The 18092-nt window shown below is 41.7% G+C and overlaps 2 protein-coding genes across 5 annotated transcripts in view; both read right to left on the reverse strand.

The window, feature by feature from the left end:
- Window positions 1-2335: 2335 nt before the first annotated feature.
- AQP4 (aquaporin 4) lies at window positions 2336-12061 on the reverse strand. Of its 4 annotated transcripts, none has more exons than XM_045188008.2 (5): window positions 12003-12061; window positions 8184-8598; window positions 6781-6945; window positions 6405-6485; window positions 2336-2776 (listed from the first exon to the last, which is right to left on the reverse strand). In XM_045188008.2, the coding sequence occupies exons 2-5, from the start codon at window positions 8562-8564 to the stop codon at window positions 2498-2500; spliced, it is 906 nt and encodes a 301-aa protein (XP_045043943.1). In that variant the 5' UTR covers window positions 8565-8598; window positions 12003-12061; the 3' UTR covers window positions 2336-2497. The 4 variants fall into 4 exon arrangements, with proteins under 4 accessions (XP_045043943.1, XP_045043942.1, XP_045043945.1 ...); XM_045188007.3 differs by lacking the exon at window positions 12003-12061 and adding an exon at window positions 11754-11978; XM_045188010.2 differs by lacking the exon at window positions 12003-12061 and adding an exon at window positions 11754-11791 and having other exon boundaries at window positions 8184-8594.
- Window positions 12062-14192: 2131 nt separating this feature from the next.
- Window positions 14193-18092, reverse strand: part of CHST9 (carbohydrate sulfotransferase 9) — a 268780-nt gene continuing 264880 nt past the window's right edge. Inside the window, exon 7 of the mRNA XM_053912210.2 lies at window positions 14193-14386. Coding sequence (XP_053768185.1) covers window positions 14330-14386 — 57 coding nt within the window. The 3' untranslated portion in view covers window positions 14193-14329. The remainder of the gene's footprint in view (window positions 14387-18092) is intronic.

An 18092-nucleotide genomic window follows, 5' to 3' on the forward strand; every position in this document is an offset into this window, starting at 1 on the left:
ATAGACCCCTGCTGCATGGATGTCATTAGAAAGGTACAATTTCATTACTTTTTACTGGCAGAGCCTTGAGTGAAATACAGAATATGTTGTCTCATGTGCAGGAAAAAAAAAAGGCTAAAGCTTTCATGCTTCTAAAATTGTAGGATGGAAAAATACATTTTACAGTTTTACATTTATATTGCCTTCCTTTAGTAGTCCTTGAAATCATGCTTTTTAAAATATTGAGCAAAATAAAGATTAAGAGAAAATTATTCATATCTTAAGTCCCAAATAAAATGTACATATTTTTATTAACTAACACTTGCTTTGAATGCCTACTATGTGCTAGGCATTCTGTTAGCTGCTGAAAAACAAAGTACGAACACATCTTTGTTTTTTTTTTAGCGCTAACTTATTGAATGCTGTAACTGGAAGTGAGTGGAAAAGTGTTTATAAGAAGTAAAACATATGGCTGAATAAAAATGATCATGAGTCCATAAACTGTAAGTGTATTGGGAAGATCTGCTCAACTTTTCCTTGTTAACTGACGTTTGAACTAACACATTCACAAATGATCCTTTGAGCGGAATCACCACCGATTTTAAGTCTTTAGTGGTATCCGCAACATTTAAAAAGGCTGGCATAAACCATCTTTAGAATTGCATCTAGTTCCTATAGATGCTTCCTGTTCCTAAACGGGAAAACGGTGCGCATCACTGGCAGGGGGAGTGGTTGGCCACCCCCCTGCGAAAGGGGCCTGGGATTTCTTTTGGACCCTGCTTTAAAAAAATGCCAGTGGCATTCCCAGGCACTACACTGGTGTGATCACTCTCTGGGCATCTCGCACATCACTTTTCTAGCACCAAAGAGAATCTGGTTTAATAGTGGTCCCTTATCTCACTGCTCTAGACACACAACTGCCATGAACACTTAGAAGTGGCAAGAAGAAAGAGGAGAGCATGAGAGAAGAAAGGCCTTGATGATCAGCTATTTACAAGCCATTGTTTGCAGTGAGAGGATTTTGCTTTACCACTAGCTTTTGTTCAATGAAAGTGGCATTTGCAGCTCTTATCTAAGGTGAAGACTAGACTACACAGTTAAGACGGCAGAAACTGGGGCTTCCAGAGACCATTCTACTGACACAGGGCAAAGCAGTATAGGAAAAACAAACTGTTTTGATAATAAATGAGTCATTAACGCAAATACTTATAAAATGTGTTGGGTTATGTACAGTATCCCTACAAATGGAAGGCTGGTCACCCAGTCAGATTTGAATACAGCATGTTCTGATGTCTTCACCCTTTTATTTTACAACCCTGCTGTTCCTCATCTCTCATGCATTTTAATTCATTAAAATACCATTACATGCACAGTGAAGATAATCAACCAATTTCATGAGACTGAGAGAGCCTCAGAGATTGGGACTGGGCAGGACCAGTCCACACCTTCTAGAGTGGACAGAGCTTAGCAATCAACAAAAAGTCCAGACTCACCTAGTTATGTCCTTGTTATCAAAAATATGTCTCAACTAATGTTTAAATATAGATAACCAAAGCTACAAACAAACAAAAACCCCAGTTTTGCCAATAAATTAAAAAAATAAGCAAGGTGGTTAACTGGTTAAAAATTTCAATCGTTCACCTCATGTGGTGGATTTGAGGAAGGGCACTGAAAACAGAACAACGCTTTGATACCAGACTTCAGATTTCCTCTTTCCTTATGACTTTTGTATGGTGGTGGTTTCCTTCCCACCCCATGAGATCTTATGAATCTGTCCTGAATCTCAACAGGTGTCTCTTATGATTCGGATGCTTTCTTAAGTGGAACTAATGAATATACAGGGGTTCGGAACATTCTTCCAATTTCTGGGTTTTAGTTTCACATTGTCTTGGGTGTGGAAGAGGAGGAAGGAATATTATGAATTGGAGTTTGGGTTTAAAGTTTGGTGTTTGAAATATAAGCGGAAGTTATTTATTAGCAATAACCCTTATTAATATATTCTTATGCCGAGGTAGTTTATAAATAAGGGACTGCCCATAAAAAAGCTTGTTGCATTTCCTTTCCTGAATGTGCACCACTCGGTGACATACTGTACTTTGCCATTGATAAACTTGATTTAATGGAATAAATACTCAAATGAGGGTTGACAATACCAATTTCCTGGTAGAGGAAGAATAAGCTGATAGGTTTGTCTATGTTTTCTGTTAGGCAAGACTTAACCAAATCCTGATACACATTTTAAATTCATTATTAATGAGTGGCAACTAGAAACGCTAGGTACATATGTGCTTTGGAGACACTTTTAAAAGATTTCGTTTTTAGATTTGGAATTCACAATAGGTTTCTTCCATTCCTCCTTGGTAAATAAGGAAATACTTATTATCTAGACTGAGGAAAATGACATGAAACAACAAACCTGCACATGTCTAATTCACAACAAATCTGTCTCCTTAATGGGTGGAAGGAAATCTGAGGACAGTTCTAAGGGCTCCTGTCTGCTTTCAGTGCTTTCTTCTAGTCATACGGATGACAGCACTTCTCCCGAGGGGTCTTTCCCCTTCTTCTCCTCACCTCGGTCAATGTCAATCACGTGCACCACTCCGGGTTTTAGAATCAAGTCCTCAGTCTCTACCTGACTCCTGTTGTCCTCCACCTCCATGTAGCTTCCTTTTGTTTGCTGAGCAGCTTTGCTGAAAGCTTCTTTAAAACGACGTTTGAGTTCCACATCTGGACAGAAGACATACTCATAAAGGCCACCGGCAAGAACAGCTCCTATTATTGGTCCAACCCAGTATATCTGGGAGAAAGATGGAAGAGTTATAGAGTTTAAGTAGAGAAAAAGTATTCTTTTGAACAATTCATAAATATAGAATTTAGCTGGCTTAAATTAAGAGAGGGTTGTGGATAATGAGTCATACATAAAAAAGGAGAAGAATTGGAAAGAACAGACAGACTCATAGAGGGCAGGCTGACACTCTGGGGGAGGGGTTGAGGTGGAGGGCTCGAGCAAAAAGGAAAAAGGACTCATGGACATGGACAACAGTGTGGTGATTGTGGGGGAAAGGAGGGTGAGTGGAGGTAGATGAGGGTATAAAGGGGATAAATGGTAATGGTAAAAATATAATACAAATAAACTATAAAAAAAATACATGAAATCCATTTCAGAGATCCGTATATTGTTAAATAGCACTTGAACAGAAAGCAAGAAAGAGTGTTTTCTCTTTTCTTTTCACTAGTTACTTTCTTTCCATTTTTTGATAATCCTTAAAGTAATGATAGCTCCTCTTTGGTGGTACCACATACTAAGCAGACATGAGAATTCTTCAACTAAAATAGAAAAAAAATAGAATTTCTGGAGGATACTTATCTCATTTTCTTAATATTGCCATTTTACATTAGTTTTCTGCGTAATCAAGATCATAGTGAAGATTTTATCACTCAAAGCTTCAGTTATTCAATACAGCATGCTAAATGGCTCCCAGCTCCACCGCTTAGCTTTTGTGTTTGTATCAGTTACTTCACTTCCTAAACCTTAATTTCCTCATCTGCATAGTGGGGATTAGAATAATGCATACCTCCTGTGGTGTCAGGATTAAGCTGAAACTGAATGGAAATGTCATAAGTACTTATAAAGTAAATACTGAATAGTCCCATTTGCATAGCAACCGCCCCGTTCCATGTTTCCTGGACAATTTAAAAATGCATGTGAGTAGGCTGGCTGTACGTCACTATCATTTGCGTAAACACGCTTTTCCTCTTTAAAGTCTGGTGATTTGATTTCATTGGAAACCTCGGTGGTTTGTTCATCACTCTTCTTGCACAGTGATTTCATCCTTGTGGTTCTTACGATGGTGACTTGGTGAAAACCCCCCGACTGAGTTTATGAATGATGGTTAGCTGAGGATGACCCAGCAATTCCACAGGATTTTTAATTCAATACATGGAAGCTTTTTATCATATCACTATGTGTCTAGAATGAATTAAGTTTTGAGTTTTGGATAAACTTCAACATCTGCTTTAGAGCACATGTATGCTGTAGAAGATTAGAGATTCATTCAACAGATTCACTTGGGCAACAGAAACCCTGTTTATTGAGCACTGGCTCTGAGCCAGCAGTACTTAGTACTTTTCTCATAGCATTGAATTCTAACAATAACCTATGAGCTAGACACTGTTACTGCTGCCATATTAAGGGTAAGAAAACTGGCACTCTAAGAAGGTAAGAGACTTGCTTAAGATTCTATGCTTACCAACTGGTTGAGCTGGGATTTCAGGTTTGTCTGCGTTCAAACCACTCTTTTGAGCTATTATACCCCTTTCCACTACACTAGACTTGTCTCATTTGCAAAAAGGGTGATGAGTGATTGTGGCTTAAAGTACTCTCTGGAAATTAATATCAGAAGCCTCCTTGCAAAATCTAAGGAAAATTCAAACTTTAAGCTAATCCGAACACATACACTTAACAGGGAAACTGTTGGTAGAGTGATCACAAGAACCGAGTTTCTTATCTTGAACATGAACGAAACCCTGTGAGAGTTTATCGTCTCCACGCTCTTTCGCAGGAGCCCTCCTCTGCAGGTTTTCACTCTTTGTTCCTTTGGTAAGATCTCCTTAGATATGTTCTACTCCACAAGCTACAAGTCCCACAAGGGAGACTAGGGACTGCTGAACAGTCACGGCGCTTCCCCAAAACACCTTTAAATAAAACATCTAGCTGCATGTTGTCAGAAATAAACATATCTGAATTTCAAGTTGCTATTTCAAAACAAAGTCACAATGTACTTTAAAGTAACTTTCAAAACCTATAAAGGTAAAGATTTTTTATTCTTACAAATATAGAAACTACAGGCAGGTATAAAAAAGAAAACTAAACTAATGTCATTAATACTTTGTGTTATTTCTAGTCTATCTATCTACCTGCAGATATACTTCAACTTAGTTCTAAATTTCACACGCCATTGCTACAAAACGTACATTCACTTTCAGTAGGATTAAGTCTATCATAAAATAACAAGAAGGAGAAACTTTGATTCAATCAACAAGCTAAGAATTTTTCTGCTCTTTAAATTATCACTAGTTTACCATAACTAATTAATAAATAAAAGTAATTAATAAAAACATATTTTATCCACATTTTAAAGTCCTCATAAATTAAATAAAGTTATCATTTTTCTAAATTTTAATTATAAAAGTAGTTTGAATTTAATCTTAAACTAAAAGTTGTACATTTATCACCCATAAAAAATTTCCATTCCTGTTAATGTGGCTAATGTTTTGAGACATAACTTTGGAAATATCAGTGGCACAATGACCAATTTGATGAGCAGCATGTCTCATCTGACTGAGTCTTTGCCTGTCTGGGCCCTAAATCATGCTTTTGAACACTGACGCAAAGGGTGTTATTTAATGGTGTAGATTACTTGTAACAACTCGGCGCACTTTCCTTAGAACTGAATGCACGTCCTAGTGGTGCAATTTCTTTTCATTTGCAATGTGTGCCATGGTTGAGTGGGTGTGACTGGGTCAATAACCACTGATGCACGAGAGTAAAACACAAGTAACATTCTCTTATGTTCATAAAAGTTATAAAATAGCATTCACAACATATAAATGACAATAAAGTTTAGCCCCATTTGAAGGTAACTTACGTTTCATATTTTTATTGATTATTGTAAGGTAGTGTGAGAGTGGCCTTCAAAGCTGCTACATTACTCATTCAAGGAATTTAAATTCATTTTTGTAAGAAACAATTGAAATAAAACTCGTTGTAATATGTAAAAACGGCTACCACTGCTCTCCAGAAGCATGGCCGCCACAGCCATGAGTAGGTTAGACGTGTGACTGAGAGTATGCCTTTTCTGAGAGTCATTTATTTTTCCGGCTATGACTATGGTGATAATAGTGTAAATATTTGCACCATTTATTCCTCACCATCTGCAGTTCAAATGCTTCCAACTTGCATACTATTAATTGGGTTCATGCTTTTGTAAACAAAAAGGATAAATATTTTTGCTATGGGCAGTGCTTTTAAGAATTTCATTCTTTTTCTTCTTCTTCACCTTTTTTTGTGAGGGTATTTTCTGTTATTGCCAAGGCTTTACTTTCAATTATTTAAAAACTATATTCACTGCACTATCCTGATTTTAACTTGTTCCACACAGGCAACCTCCGTGTACAATGTATTTGGCTGTAGTCTGGCTGATACAGTGCCCAGAGCAGTGCTTAAAAAATGACTATTACTGAGGACAGATACTAGAGGAGATGTTTTGAAATGGATCTGTGCTAGTCTCTCCCTAGTCTTTATGAAAGATGTAATAAAGTAGGGGGTCAAGGTTGGGAGGAAGTATGAGAAACTAGTGAGCAAAATAATGAGAAAAAGAAAGAGCGCTCCATGGGTAACTGTCCTCAATATGATAGTTAGTTACCCAGTGGTTTTCCCAGTTTCCCATGATTACTGCAGGTCCGAAGGATCGGGCGGGGTTCATGCTGGCACCAGTGTAATTGATCTACAGGAAAAAAGAAAACAACTTCAGGCTTTGCTGAGACAGTTCTACTGACAGGTATCACTCACTGAAATTTGCTACCATGTGCAATGGTAATGAACCAAGGAATTCTGAACTGTCGAGATATTAGCTGCCATATCAACACACTCATTGAAAAGTTAGAAAAATAATCACTTACAATGGACAGACATGGCTGGATTCGAAAGAACTACAGCTATAAAACACCACATTTTCAGACCATTTTCAGGGCAAGGATAAATGAAATGGATCAATTATTTAAATGGACTTGGAAACTTACTGCAAATAAATGTCCAATTGCAACAGAAAATCCAATTGCTAAAGCTATTGAACCAGTGACATCAGTCCGTTTGGAGTCACAGCTGGCGAAAATAGTAAACACCAGCTGAAATGTAATTATCAGCTCCACCAGGAGACCATGGCCGGCAGTGAGACTGCCGTGAACCTAGAAAGAGAAAAATACTCCATTTGAGTTATTGAAGCAAGAATACATTTTTATAATAACTATCGTTGTGAAAGGCGTATTTTATCAGCGTAAAAACTGATCTTGCCACATGATTTCATTTACATTTGGAATCTAAAGAACAAAATGAACAAACAAAATAGCAATAGACTCATAGATACAGAGAGCAGACTGGCAGTTGACAAAGGTCGGGGGGCTGCGGTGAAAAAGGTAGAGGGATGAAGAAGGATGAATTGGTAGTTACAGAATAGTCACAGAGGTGTAGAGCACAGCAGAGGGAACACAGTCAATAATATCGTAATGACTGCGTACGGTGCCAGGTGGGTGCTGGCAATACCAGGGGGACCACTCTGTAGAGTGCATGAGTGTCTAAGCACCATGCCGTACGTGTGAAACCAATACAAAATAACACTGAATGTAAATTGTAATTTAAAGAAAATGACGGTTGAGTCTTCTACTTCCAATTGAGACCCTACCCTCACCCTCCAAAACAGAAGGAATATATTTCCACTTATTTGGGGCCAAAATAGATAATTAATTATTTTTACAATGACCAAGCAGGAGTTTGTGTCAAATGTTTTTTCTACAAAGGAAGCAAAATGTGCCACTTTTGTACTTAACTTACAAAAGAGTTTCTTGAGAGTCTTGCAATTTTATAAGGCAATGATTACCATTAATTAGATTTAAATTAATTAATACATATTTCAATTAAAATTTAAACTGTGTGTGTGTGTGTGTCGTAAATCAACTCTGGTGCTGAGCTGACAAATGATACTCCTAGTCAGCTAAGAACCAAGCTGGAATCAAATGACAGTTTACTTTTTAAAGTGTGATCCTTTACACTGACCATTAAAAATTTCACAAACATGAGAAGAAAGAAACGGTTTCTTCTGCTAGTGAACCAACAAATGATTGTAATAAAAATGTCTTATGCTAAATATATAGTTGGTATAGTCATGGGATGGGGGGGAGAGAGAGAGGGAAAAATCAACACACTTTTGTGCCACTGAGACTTGGTAATGTTCAAGTCACTCAGTAGCCAACAATGATTTCATAAGGATACATGCACACTTGCCAGAATCAGTTGTCACCCTTATCAAGAATCATTAGAAATGTTGGGGGAATAAATTGGCAAGGCCTCTCTGGCCCCCAGGGTGTCATTGACTAGAATCTGCAAGAAGTTTGAAGTCTAGTTTGAAAATAAGAGTTAAAGATGCTACCGTGGTGACCCCCAAGCCCCCCACCACACTGCGCGGTGTGACGAGGTACAGAATCCCGGCTCCGATGATGGCGCCCAGGCACTGGGCTGCGATGTAGAATACGGACTTGGCAATGCTAATCTTCCTGGTGCACACCATGGCCACCGTCACAGCAGGGTTGATGTGGCCGCCACTGATGTGGCCGAAGCACTGCACCATCGTCGCAATGCTGAGACCAAAGCAGAGGGAGATGAGGACCATGTCGACGGGCAAGGGCTTTTCCGCTCCACCCCAGTTGATGGTGGACCCCAGGCTGAGGAGAACAAAAATGAGCATAGCGAGGAATTCTGCCGTGACTGCTTTCCAGAAGGCTTGAGTCCAGACCCCCTTGAAGGCCACCATGATGTTCTCTCGTCTGCACACAGGTCCACACTTACTGAAAAGAAAACGAAATCAGCATCAGAAGTTACCACGCCGGGGTCTGTGAATTCAGGTGAAGACACCAGGCCTGCGCACTTGTTCTGTGATGGGGAGGGCGCCCCCGAAAGTTTATTTGCATACCAACAAAGAATGCTTCTGGAAAATCTCTATAATCAATGAAGTAGCAGTCTCCTCAGCCACTAGTCAATATATTTTTATTCTGGACTCCTTTGATTTAATATTAAAAGATACTACAGTTTCACTGGAAAGTTATCTGAATTGTTGCTAGAAAGGAGAATGTCTAAATCAAGTTCCTTCAAGAATTAAGAATAAAATATATTTGCTTTGCAGGCCCCGGAGTAAGTTTTAAGTTTCAATGTACTTTCATATGCCTTTTGTATTTTGAACATAAAGCAATGAAACAAGGAAGTCTTCTTCAGTTTTGTTTATTGCTCAAAATGGCATTCTGCAAATGGATTTATAGAGCGCTGATTCGCCCTCCACTCTCCCCAAGGAGAGATTCTGGATTAAGGGGAGCCCTGCTAGGAAGCCTGGAATGCTGGAAGTCTGTCTTTCCAGAAGGTAAATTCCTTGGGGGGTGGGGACGTTCTAGTGACAGGCAGGGGCGGTAGGATCAGGCAGGGGCGCTAGGATCACGCTGGGCCTTAGCAGAGACGGGGATACCCCTTCCCCTCCCCAGCCAGAGGGAGGAGTCCGAGGGACGCTGTGCACTACTCCGGTCCGGACTCCAGGCGCCTCTCAAAGGGCGGGGGTGGGTTGGGGTGGGGAGAACGGCCTCTCCCAGGCGGTTGCCAGACTCCCGGGCCCTGGCGGGTGGATAAACAGAGCAGCCCATCAGCTCAGACCCGCCCCGCTTCACTGGAGTCCTCGGCGTCCCAGCTCTCCTGCGAAAACTGCATCCTGGCTTCCGCGGTGCTTTTGCAGTGTTAGGGGACAGTGCCTCCTGGTGCTGGACCCTCTCTCAACCCCTGACGTTACCCCTCAAATAAACTCCCAAAGGGTTCCTGGAGGCCAGTGTGTGCAAGCAGCGCCCCAGGCGCCCTGCCCACCCTTCGGGGCAGCCTAGCTGCGGCTGAGGGAGAGTGAGGCAGAGCTGGGGAAGGCGAGTGTGCAAAGGGGGCGGGGCAAGGGACACAGAGGTCCTGGCAGCAGAAACCTCCATGGAAAGCGGGTTTTCTCTAGTGTCTTCTTGGTGGTCTTCTCTTCGTTCCGCTTGGCCTTAGAAGACTGCTGACCAGTGCCTTTAGCTGGGGAAAGCTTGTGTGTGTGGAGGAGGGGTGAGGGGTAAGGGGTAAGGGAGGATGGGAGCAGAAAGGCAGCCTTTGCGAGTGAAGACACTTTCTTCCCCCTATCTATTTTCCTCTTACTGTCTGCAGATCTTTGGAGATGGGGAGGGATGGGCGTTGGGGATGTGAATGGCAGCTGCTCATACTGGAAAGAAATGACCAGGATTCCCCTTGGCGGGTGGAGAGCAATTACCCAATTTCTCTATTATTCAAGACTTTGCCTGTGATAGCAGCAAGAGTGAGGGAGCATTAAGCAGAGGCTCTAATCACAGGGGACTATAAGAAGAGTTAGGCAAGAAAGACAAGCATTTTAACAGATTAGAGTTATCGCAGCCTACCCCTTGATATGTTACTGAGAGTGAGATCTAGCCCCCCCCCCCCGCCCCCACTCCCCACCACCCATCAATCAGTGTCCCCAGCAGCCTTGGCTCTGCAGTGGGACATGCTGGGCTAGGGGAATTCTCCCTTGACCTTTAGGAGCTCCACTCAGCCTCTGGTTTGATAAGGGACTTTCCTTCAGAGTTGGAAAGAGAAATCCATTTTTTGCCCAAGCTCAGGTGGATCCAGAAGGAGAGAGAATAGCCAGGCCTCTCCCAAGCGTCCCTAAATGAATCACGTAATTACATAAAACACCAGCTGGAAGGGCAATGACATCACATTCCCTAGGGGAAGAGACAAGAAAGAGACAAAAACAGCACTTGGAATGGGGCTTGGAAGGTGCCCTGGGAGAGACACTAAAATACTCCAAGGGGAGAGAAACTCACAACTCACAAACTGAAAAAGAAGTTCTGAGGGTGGCTTCTGAACTCACCAGCAGCCCACGGCTCCAGCTGGGATGCCAAGGGGCTAGGTGCTATCACAGGTGCTGGTCGTCTGTGGCTGTTGAGCGGGAAAAAGGAAGTGGACCGAGCAGAAAGCTAAGGACACGGGGTAGGCAGGAAGCGCAGGTCCCTTTTCGGCAGCACAGGAGATCACCGGGAGGGGCGGGCCGTGGAGAAGGCCGCCTCCCTGCTACACCCCTTCTTCCCTCACTGTCCCCAGTACCCGGAGCTGTCACTCTGCTCATTCTCTTGTTCTGGTCTACCTGTCTCCAGCTCGGCAGGGACCTAATTTAAGAAACTCAGTTGATTTTACAGCTTCAAATGTTCATCAGCCCAAAACCCAAAAACCAAAACAGCTATCCCTTCCATAAAACTGAATCAGATTATACTCCTTAAGAGCATTTAGCCTTTTTGGAAACCCCACAAAATCGGAACTCCTTCCAGAGCAGAGTGACCACCTCAGTGGGCTGCAGGGCTGCGAACCCCCAAGTTTCCCGGCACCACATTCATACCTGTGGCCTTACCAGTGCTCACCCCAGCTGCCCTCATAGTGCCCTGCTGTTATCGTCAATGTTCACACTCACTGGAAATGCATCAACACCAGCCATTTAGCTTCTTTTGCCCCGGGAACAAAGGGGGCTTGCTGATCTGCCCAGATTGTACTGAAAGGGACACAGTTCTTTCCAGCTGAACATGCAGCCTGATTCACTCTTAGGCTGCTGAGCCCCTCAGTGAGTAATTTTTCTGATAAAAAATACTGCAGATAGATTTACCTCCATAGGGCCATTTTCCTGTCCGTCCCCCCTCCCCCCACAGGTCTTGAACATATATGGAGGATTTTGCAACAAAGCATCCCTTTTCTTGCACCTTCTCTATGCTTCCCTTAGGAATGTGCTCAGTACTCTGATCTAGAGAACTACCCAGCTGCCATATAGTTTCTTCCTAGATTCTGCCGGAGAAGGCACAAATCACTGTAACACAAGCGTGAGAGTTTTCATCTTTTGGCCCAGAGCATTGCTCCCTTAAGGCAAAGAAGGACTTACCCCCACCGCCTTGCTGCGGGTCTGTCACTCATGCCTTCCCTGGCCAGAGTGCGGCTCTCATTGCCTGCCCGCGGCTCCCAGTGTGCTGGGAGTCAGATTACGGCCACTTGTCTGATTGGATTTTTGGAGTCTAGGGGTGGAAAGATTCTGCCCCATGTGGCAATCACTAAGTTATATTTGAACTTGAAATAACTTTTCTCTACTTGATCACTATGGACACAGAGCATTTCAGGAACACAAAATGCTTACACTGTTTCTTTAGCTGGCGTCTTTGAAAATGAGGATTTCTTAAATCTTTCCCTGAGTTCTCCCTATCAGAAAGAATTGCTGAGGATTTGTCTGGTTTGGTTGTGTGTCGTGGTTGAAATTGGGCAACTATGAGAACACGGATTTACATTATCCAGCAGTTGGGATGAATTGAGAGGCTGCAGTGCATTCCTTTCGAGTGGCAGAATTCAGTGGCTTTTATTTGCAGTTTTTCTTTTTTATCGGAGAAACAGCATTTTAAGCACAGTAGGTAACTGCAGGTCCATTTGCAGCCTGGGCAGCATTGATCTTGACAATAGAAAATAAGAAAAAATAGGAAATAAGACTTCTCCAGGATGCTTACCTGGTTGTTATATTAATAATAACTGTTGGGTAAGAAGTAGCAAATTAAAAAAAATATACAGAGATTGGGTAGGGACAAAATTTGGGGGAATTGTAAGTAAATTTAATATTTAGAAACTGAAGGATAGCACTGACTACATCATTTGTGGGGGCCCAGGGCAACATGAGTGCAAGACTCCTTCAAAAATCAGGAAGAATTTCAAGACTGCAATAACAGGACATTAAACAAAGCGTGGCCCTTATCAACACGGAGCCCCATGCAATTGCACAGCTTGCTTGTCCACAAAAACATCCCCGACTAGAGAGTTTGGTGAACTTCGTCAGATCTGAGAATTAACTGCCTGCATCGTTATCTTAACTGTTTTTCTTTAAATGGACCTCAGGTGCCTAGAGTTGGAATAATCATAACCCTTGGTTTATAGCAGTGTGTCATTACTGACACATTTATGGCCTTATTTTAGAATAATTAATTTGTAATAATACCATGAACATTTATGAACTTACTGCTCCGCCCAATTGGATAACTCCCATCTTTCTATGGGACCCTCCCTACCCCTGCCCTGCCTCTTCATCCGATTTCAGACCAGAGTGGCTTTCAGAATGAAGTGTGGTAAGGAAGACATACAGAAGCGAAAAGGACGGAGGCCTTTATGCTTCCACATCACAGTTACAATTTTTGGTTTTCTTGTGTCATTTGGGCACTTGAGACTTGGAAATGGGTGAAAAGCTCTCACTAGGAAGAGGAATTAGAGTTTTGAGTGTGACTGTCAGAGGAGCACGTGGTCACTGTTGCCAGCATTCTCCGATAGCGAAGATTAAATCTCCATTGTTAACAAGGTGGTTGCCCACGGATGATGGTCCATCAGGGTCTCCAGCCTCCTGAAAAACATGCTCTCTGAAAGTCAGAATAAAATCTGCTGAGAGGGAGGGTGAATTTACATGAATCCACAAAGAACACTTAAAACATTTCATGCTGATTCTTAGAGCTGTTTACCATTCAGATTTTAGCATGAGATTTTTTTTTAAAGGTGCAAAATGGTTTTTTTTTTTTTAAACATTTGAAACCTTTGATTTTCTAGGCAGATAGGCCAGATGTAATTGCTTTGCTTCTGAGAACATCGAGGCAGAAGCATTTGTGAAGCGATGAACACAAGGGAAAACGCTGCCCTGTTGAGGGTCTTCCCTGTGAATGAAGCCTGCACTCATAGCCTCAGGGCACCCGCAAAGGGAGCCGCTCCCTAGGGCTGCTGGTGGTTGGGAGGACTTTGCAAGTTGCCCTAAGCTCATTAGCATTCTTTCCATGGCTGTGGCAGTTCCCGACACCCTTTTACAGAGTGCCAGAAAAACTTGGTTACCACGGTTTCTCAGACCCTTTGCCTTTCTTCTGGCTGGCTGATCGCTGCCCTGCTAGAATGTGTTGACAGTCCAGTTCCTAAGGGATGGCTGTTCCCATCAAGAGAAGGGCCACCCTCACTGGCACCAAGTCATACACTTATTAGTACTCTCAGAAGAGTGGCACAAAACTGACCAGGGATTAACCCTTCGCCTACGAGGTAGTTTTTCTTATTAGATATCACTCGCTACTTGACTTGCTTTTCTTTGGACTAGGGACACAAATTTTCACTAGGACCGCCTATGGTAATGCACGCAGGATATGATACCACAAGAAAGCAGCTAGAATGTTGTGCTGTGGGGGTGCAGGGGGCAAGATGAGGCAGGGAGCCCTGGCGACTACAAATAACAGTTCTAAGTTGAGCTCTGGTTTGAACTCTCCTGGGTCAAGAACCAGATGATATTTGGAATCTAAAGTTTTTTTCCCATTGGTAAATTTGGAAGAGCCTAATTCACTTAAAAAATAGAATAACAATTTATTGATGAAATCTTCTTGACTTCGTTCCTGAGTAGTCCTGTGATCTTCGGGAGGAGGACAGCGGCATGGAATGCTGATTTTAAATCAGCCATTCAGGTTAGGCTACCTCATGAGCTTTCAGTTGAGTAGCCTCGTGAAGCTGTAGGTCGGTCACCTATCAGGAAATGAAAATGGGTAAATGAAAATTGCAAGAGTACTCAGCCAAAGCAAGCTGATTGACCCGCTTCACTTCTGAATTTTTAAACCACTTGCGCCATTCTGTTTTCCTTTGGTGCTAATGTGTGTCTTTGGGATTTCTGGGCTGTCTCCCACCCTTGCCCTCGGAACTTGTAATATTTTTTCATGGGTTCAGAGATTGGAAACTAAAACAAAAACACTAAATTGCCAGCAGTGCCTCAGTACCAGACGGGAAGTGTCTCCAGGCTGGTAGGGCAGATTCAATTCTAACTCATAAATCTTATTTTGCCTTTCACTAATCGCAGCATCTTGAATTCCCCCCAGAGCACTTACATACCAGCATGTTCATTAAAAACAAGAACCTCCCCCCCCCAAAACCCCAAACAGAACAACAACAGCACGGGCAACAACCACCATTACCACCACCACCACCACCACCACCACCACGAGAACAAAGGTGGCTTTAATGGTGTCTCTGTTTCCTTATCAAAGAAGTGTTGCCTTATTATAATTCAGAGTGGTTTCCAGAAGTATAGTTCACCATCAAAAGAGTAAAATAAAAATAACAATAAAAAAACAGCAAGGAACCAAAACGTTTGACTTAGCTTCCCATTCTTCAGTGAGGAGGATGTGAGGAAACCTTTCCAATGGTCCTCTAAACCCTTTCCCTAAAGCTCTGCCCCTGCCCCCATGCCCTGGGGATCCAGGTTTTCCCGTTTGGTGTACAGCAGGCACATTTTCCTTGATTCAGATCCAGGCAGACTCTGCTTTGGCTGGGAGTTGTACTCTGCTGACATTTAAGGCAGGAATTCCCTGGGAAAATAGTCAAGAGATTTTTTTGGTGCTGCTGGCAGGGCTCCAGGGTTTAGGGTTCCCCTCTCTAGGCGAATGGGGAGAGAGAAACGGAGGGAGGGAAAGAGAAACAGAAGGACTTTATTGAGTGACTGTATTTCATCTGAAGCTTGTACAAAAAAAAAAAGAAGCAGAAATGTGGTTGGATGACTGGATACTTTTCTTACCTCTTATCTCTTCTCTTACCCAGCTACTATGATAGTTCAGACCTCGGTTGGGTGTTTTAAAGGCTTAGACATCCATAGTCAAAACTCAGTTCTCTGGGAAGCAAAGAACTTTGGGATCGAATGGGTTGGACCAAAATGTTTGAAACGGTCAGTCATTTAAGTGTAATCAGTAGTAGTAATTGTTCCAAAATTTAAATTAAATTTGAACATATTAAGAGCTAAACCAACATTTTGGTGATTATTATCACCTATTATTATACAGAGAGGTTCAGAATTCTCATGTTTTTAATAGACTAATAAAGATATTCCCAGTTTTAAGGAAAGAACAAGATGTTTAAAATTCTGTTCAGAATAACAGGAAGAGATAATCAAACCACTAGGTACTTAAAAAAGGCTTTTAGTGCAAAAACAGTCACAGGGATATAAAGGACAACATAGGGAATACAGTCAATAATAGTGTAATACTTATGTATGGTGATAGATAGGTATGAGACTTATCTGAGCGATCACTTCATAAGGTATATAATCGAAAAATAAGTTAATAAAAGGAAAAATGCCTTTAGAGTTATGCTGGAATGAGAGCATTTCCCACAAAAACACCAGAAGTGGTCATAATCTGTGGCCACAGAAAATGTGACTGACTCCCAATAGTCAGGCTACTTAGACAAACTTTCTCTCGCTTCTTTCCTAAGGCATCATGTATCCTTCTCTAAATTTGTATTTCCTTTTTCATACAGTCAGAAGAAATCGACGTCTGAAAAAGTTCACAGGGCCTCATGGATGGTTTCACCTGGCCTGCATGTCCTCACCTCTAGTTACACCTGGGCCCTGTTGCAGGGGATAGTGTCCTTATGGCCATATCTTGTCAGCTCCTGCCTCTAATGAGCCAACTAAGGTGATCCTTTCATCTTTAATTCTTCCCCCTTTTCACACAACCTCTGATTCCTTTTTAAATACTGCTCAACATTTCTCTTTTCCATGAAACTTGCTTTTACCAACTTGCTGGGCTCTAGTTACTTAAACATCCCAAAGCAACTGTGATCTTCCGTCATAACTAGGTAATGTACCTGTACCATTGACTGGTATTGTGATGCTAATTTTCACTGTCCTTTTAGATGTAAACTGATGTTGTGGACTACATATGCCTTATAACATTTCTTAGAGTAATCATGATGATGGTGATGGTGATGATAAAGTGACAGTCATGATTTCGGTGACACAATACCATTTGCAGTGGAAGGAGAAAAGGTAAGAGATTGCAGTCTTTCTATTTAATTTTATTTTTCCTTTTTTTTTTTACTGTTGTTCAAGTACAGTTGTTTCCATTTTCACCTGACCTCGGTCCCCCATCCCACCCATCCCCACCTCCTATCCTCAAACATACCCCCTGTGGCTTTGTCCATGTGTCCTTTATACATGTTCCTTGATGGCCCTTTCCCTATTTTCCCCCATTATCCCTCTGCCTTCTCCCCTCTAGTTACTGCCAGTTTGATTGTATCACTTAACTGTTAATGCCTGTAGGCCACTGGCTTCTTTATTTGTGAAATCGAATGGGGTTACCTCTGTCCTCTCTTTTTCAAAGTTATAGTAAGTCCAGATGCCCTCTTCACTCCATTCTGGATTTGGACCACATCTTACGCACTTCTATAATACTGTAGTTCCCCAGATCTCATCATGGAACTGTTCCCAGCATGCTGGAATCACTGCTTACTTGTCTAACTCTACCACTAGTCTGTAATTGCAATAAGAACAGTCATCTTAGTAATTAATGAGTCTTAATAGTAGTAATTAATTACACTTAGTAATTAATTGCCATATTCTCAGTACCTAACATAGATCCAAGACACATTTTAAAGACAGAAAACATTGTGGAATAAATAAACAAGTGAGTGAGGCTCAAACAGGGTCATGTTAGTGGGAGTCTTTTGCAAACAGAATTAATAAATGTAAATAATGATAATGCTGATGCTTATGATAAAGAGGAAATTTGATTATAAGTCAAGAAACTTATCCAGGGCAAACCTCAAAAAAGTCATGCAGCTTTAATCTTATTTCCCCATTTACAGAATGAAATGATGCTTTTTCTAGCTTAGGTAAGAACTTTGAAACAATAAGTTGTTCGCGTATGTATACATGTGGAAATGAAGAGCTGGGTGGCTGCAAATTATTAACATTAATATTAAAATTTTATAAACTTCAATGAACATACAGAATTCCAAGGCCACATTTCAGAGGTTAAAGCAGAAGTAATATTTTACAAAAATTTGTCTTGGGATCAATCCAAAATGTCTTGGCAAATTGTATTTAAAAATAAGAAACAGACTTGTATGTCATCTCCTCATTGGCTCAGTAACCCTTTGGGGATAATAATAAATGACACTTAGGACTCTCAGATTTCCACCTAGCCTACTCCGTACTGCCGGGAAAAGTAACACCATTGAGGAGTGATAATTTTACTAATGTATCATTCCCGAGGAAACTCGCTCCTCAATGTCCTCCGGCAATCCTATAGGTCCAGGGCCCTCTGTCTCTGTCATTTTCCAGTCAAGAAAGAGATGAAAATTGTTTGCAACCAGGACTTCAGCTGAAACAGAAAATGACTCTGGCTTTCCTAAACAAAGCAGACTTTCCTGAGAGGATACTGGGGCTCCACGAATTGAAAGG

The sequence above is a fragment of the Desmodus rotundus genome, chromosome 10 (genome assembly GCF_022682495.2).
Source record: "Desmodus rotundus isolate HL8 chromosome 10, HLdesRot8A.1, whole genome shotgun sequence".
NCBI lineage: Eukaryota > Metazoa > Chordata > Mammalia > Chiroptera > Phyllostomidae > Desmodus > Desmodus rotundus.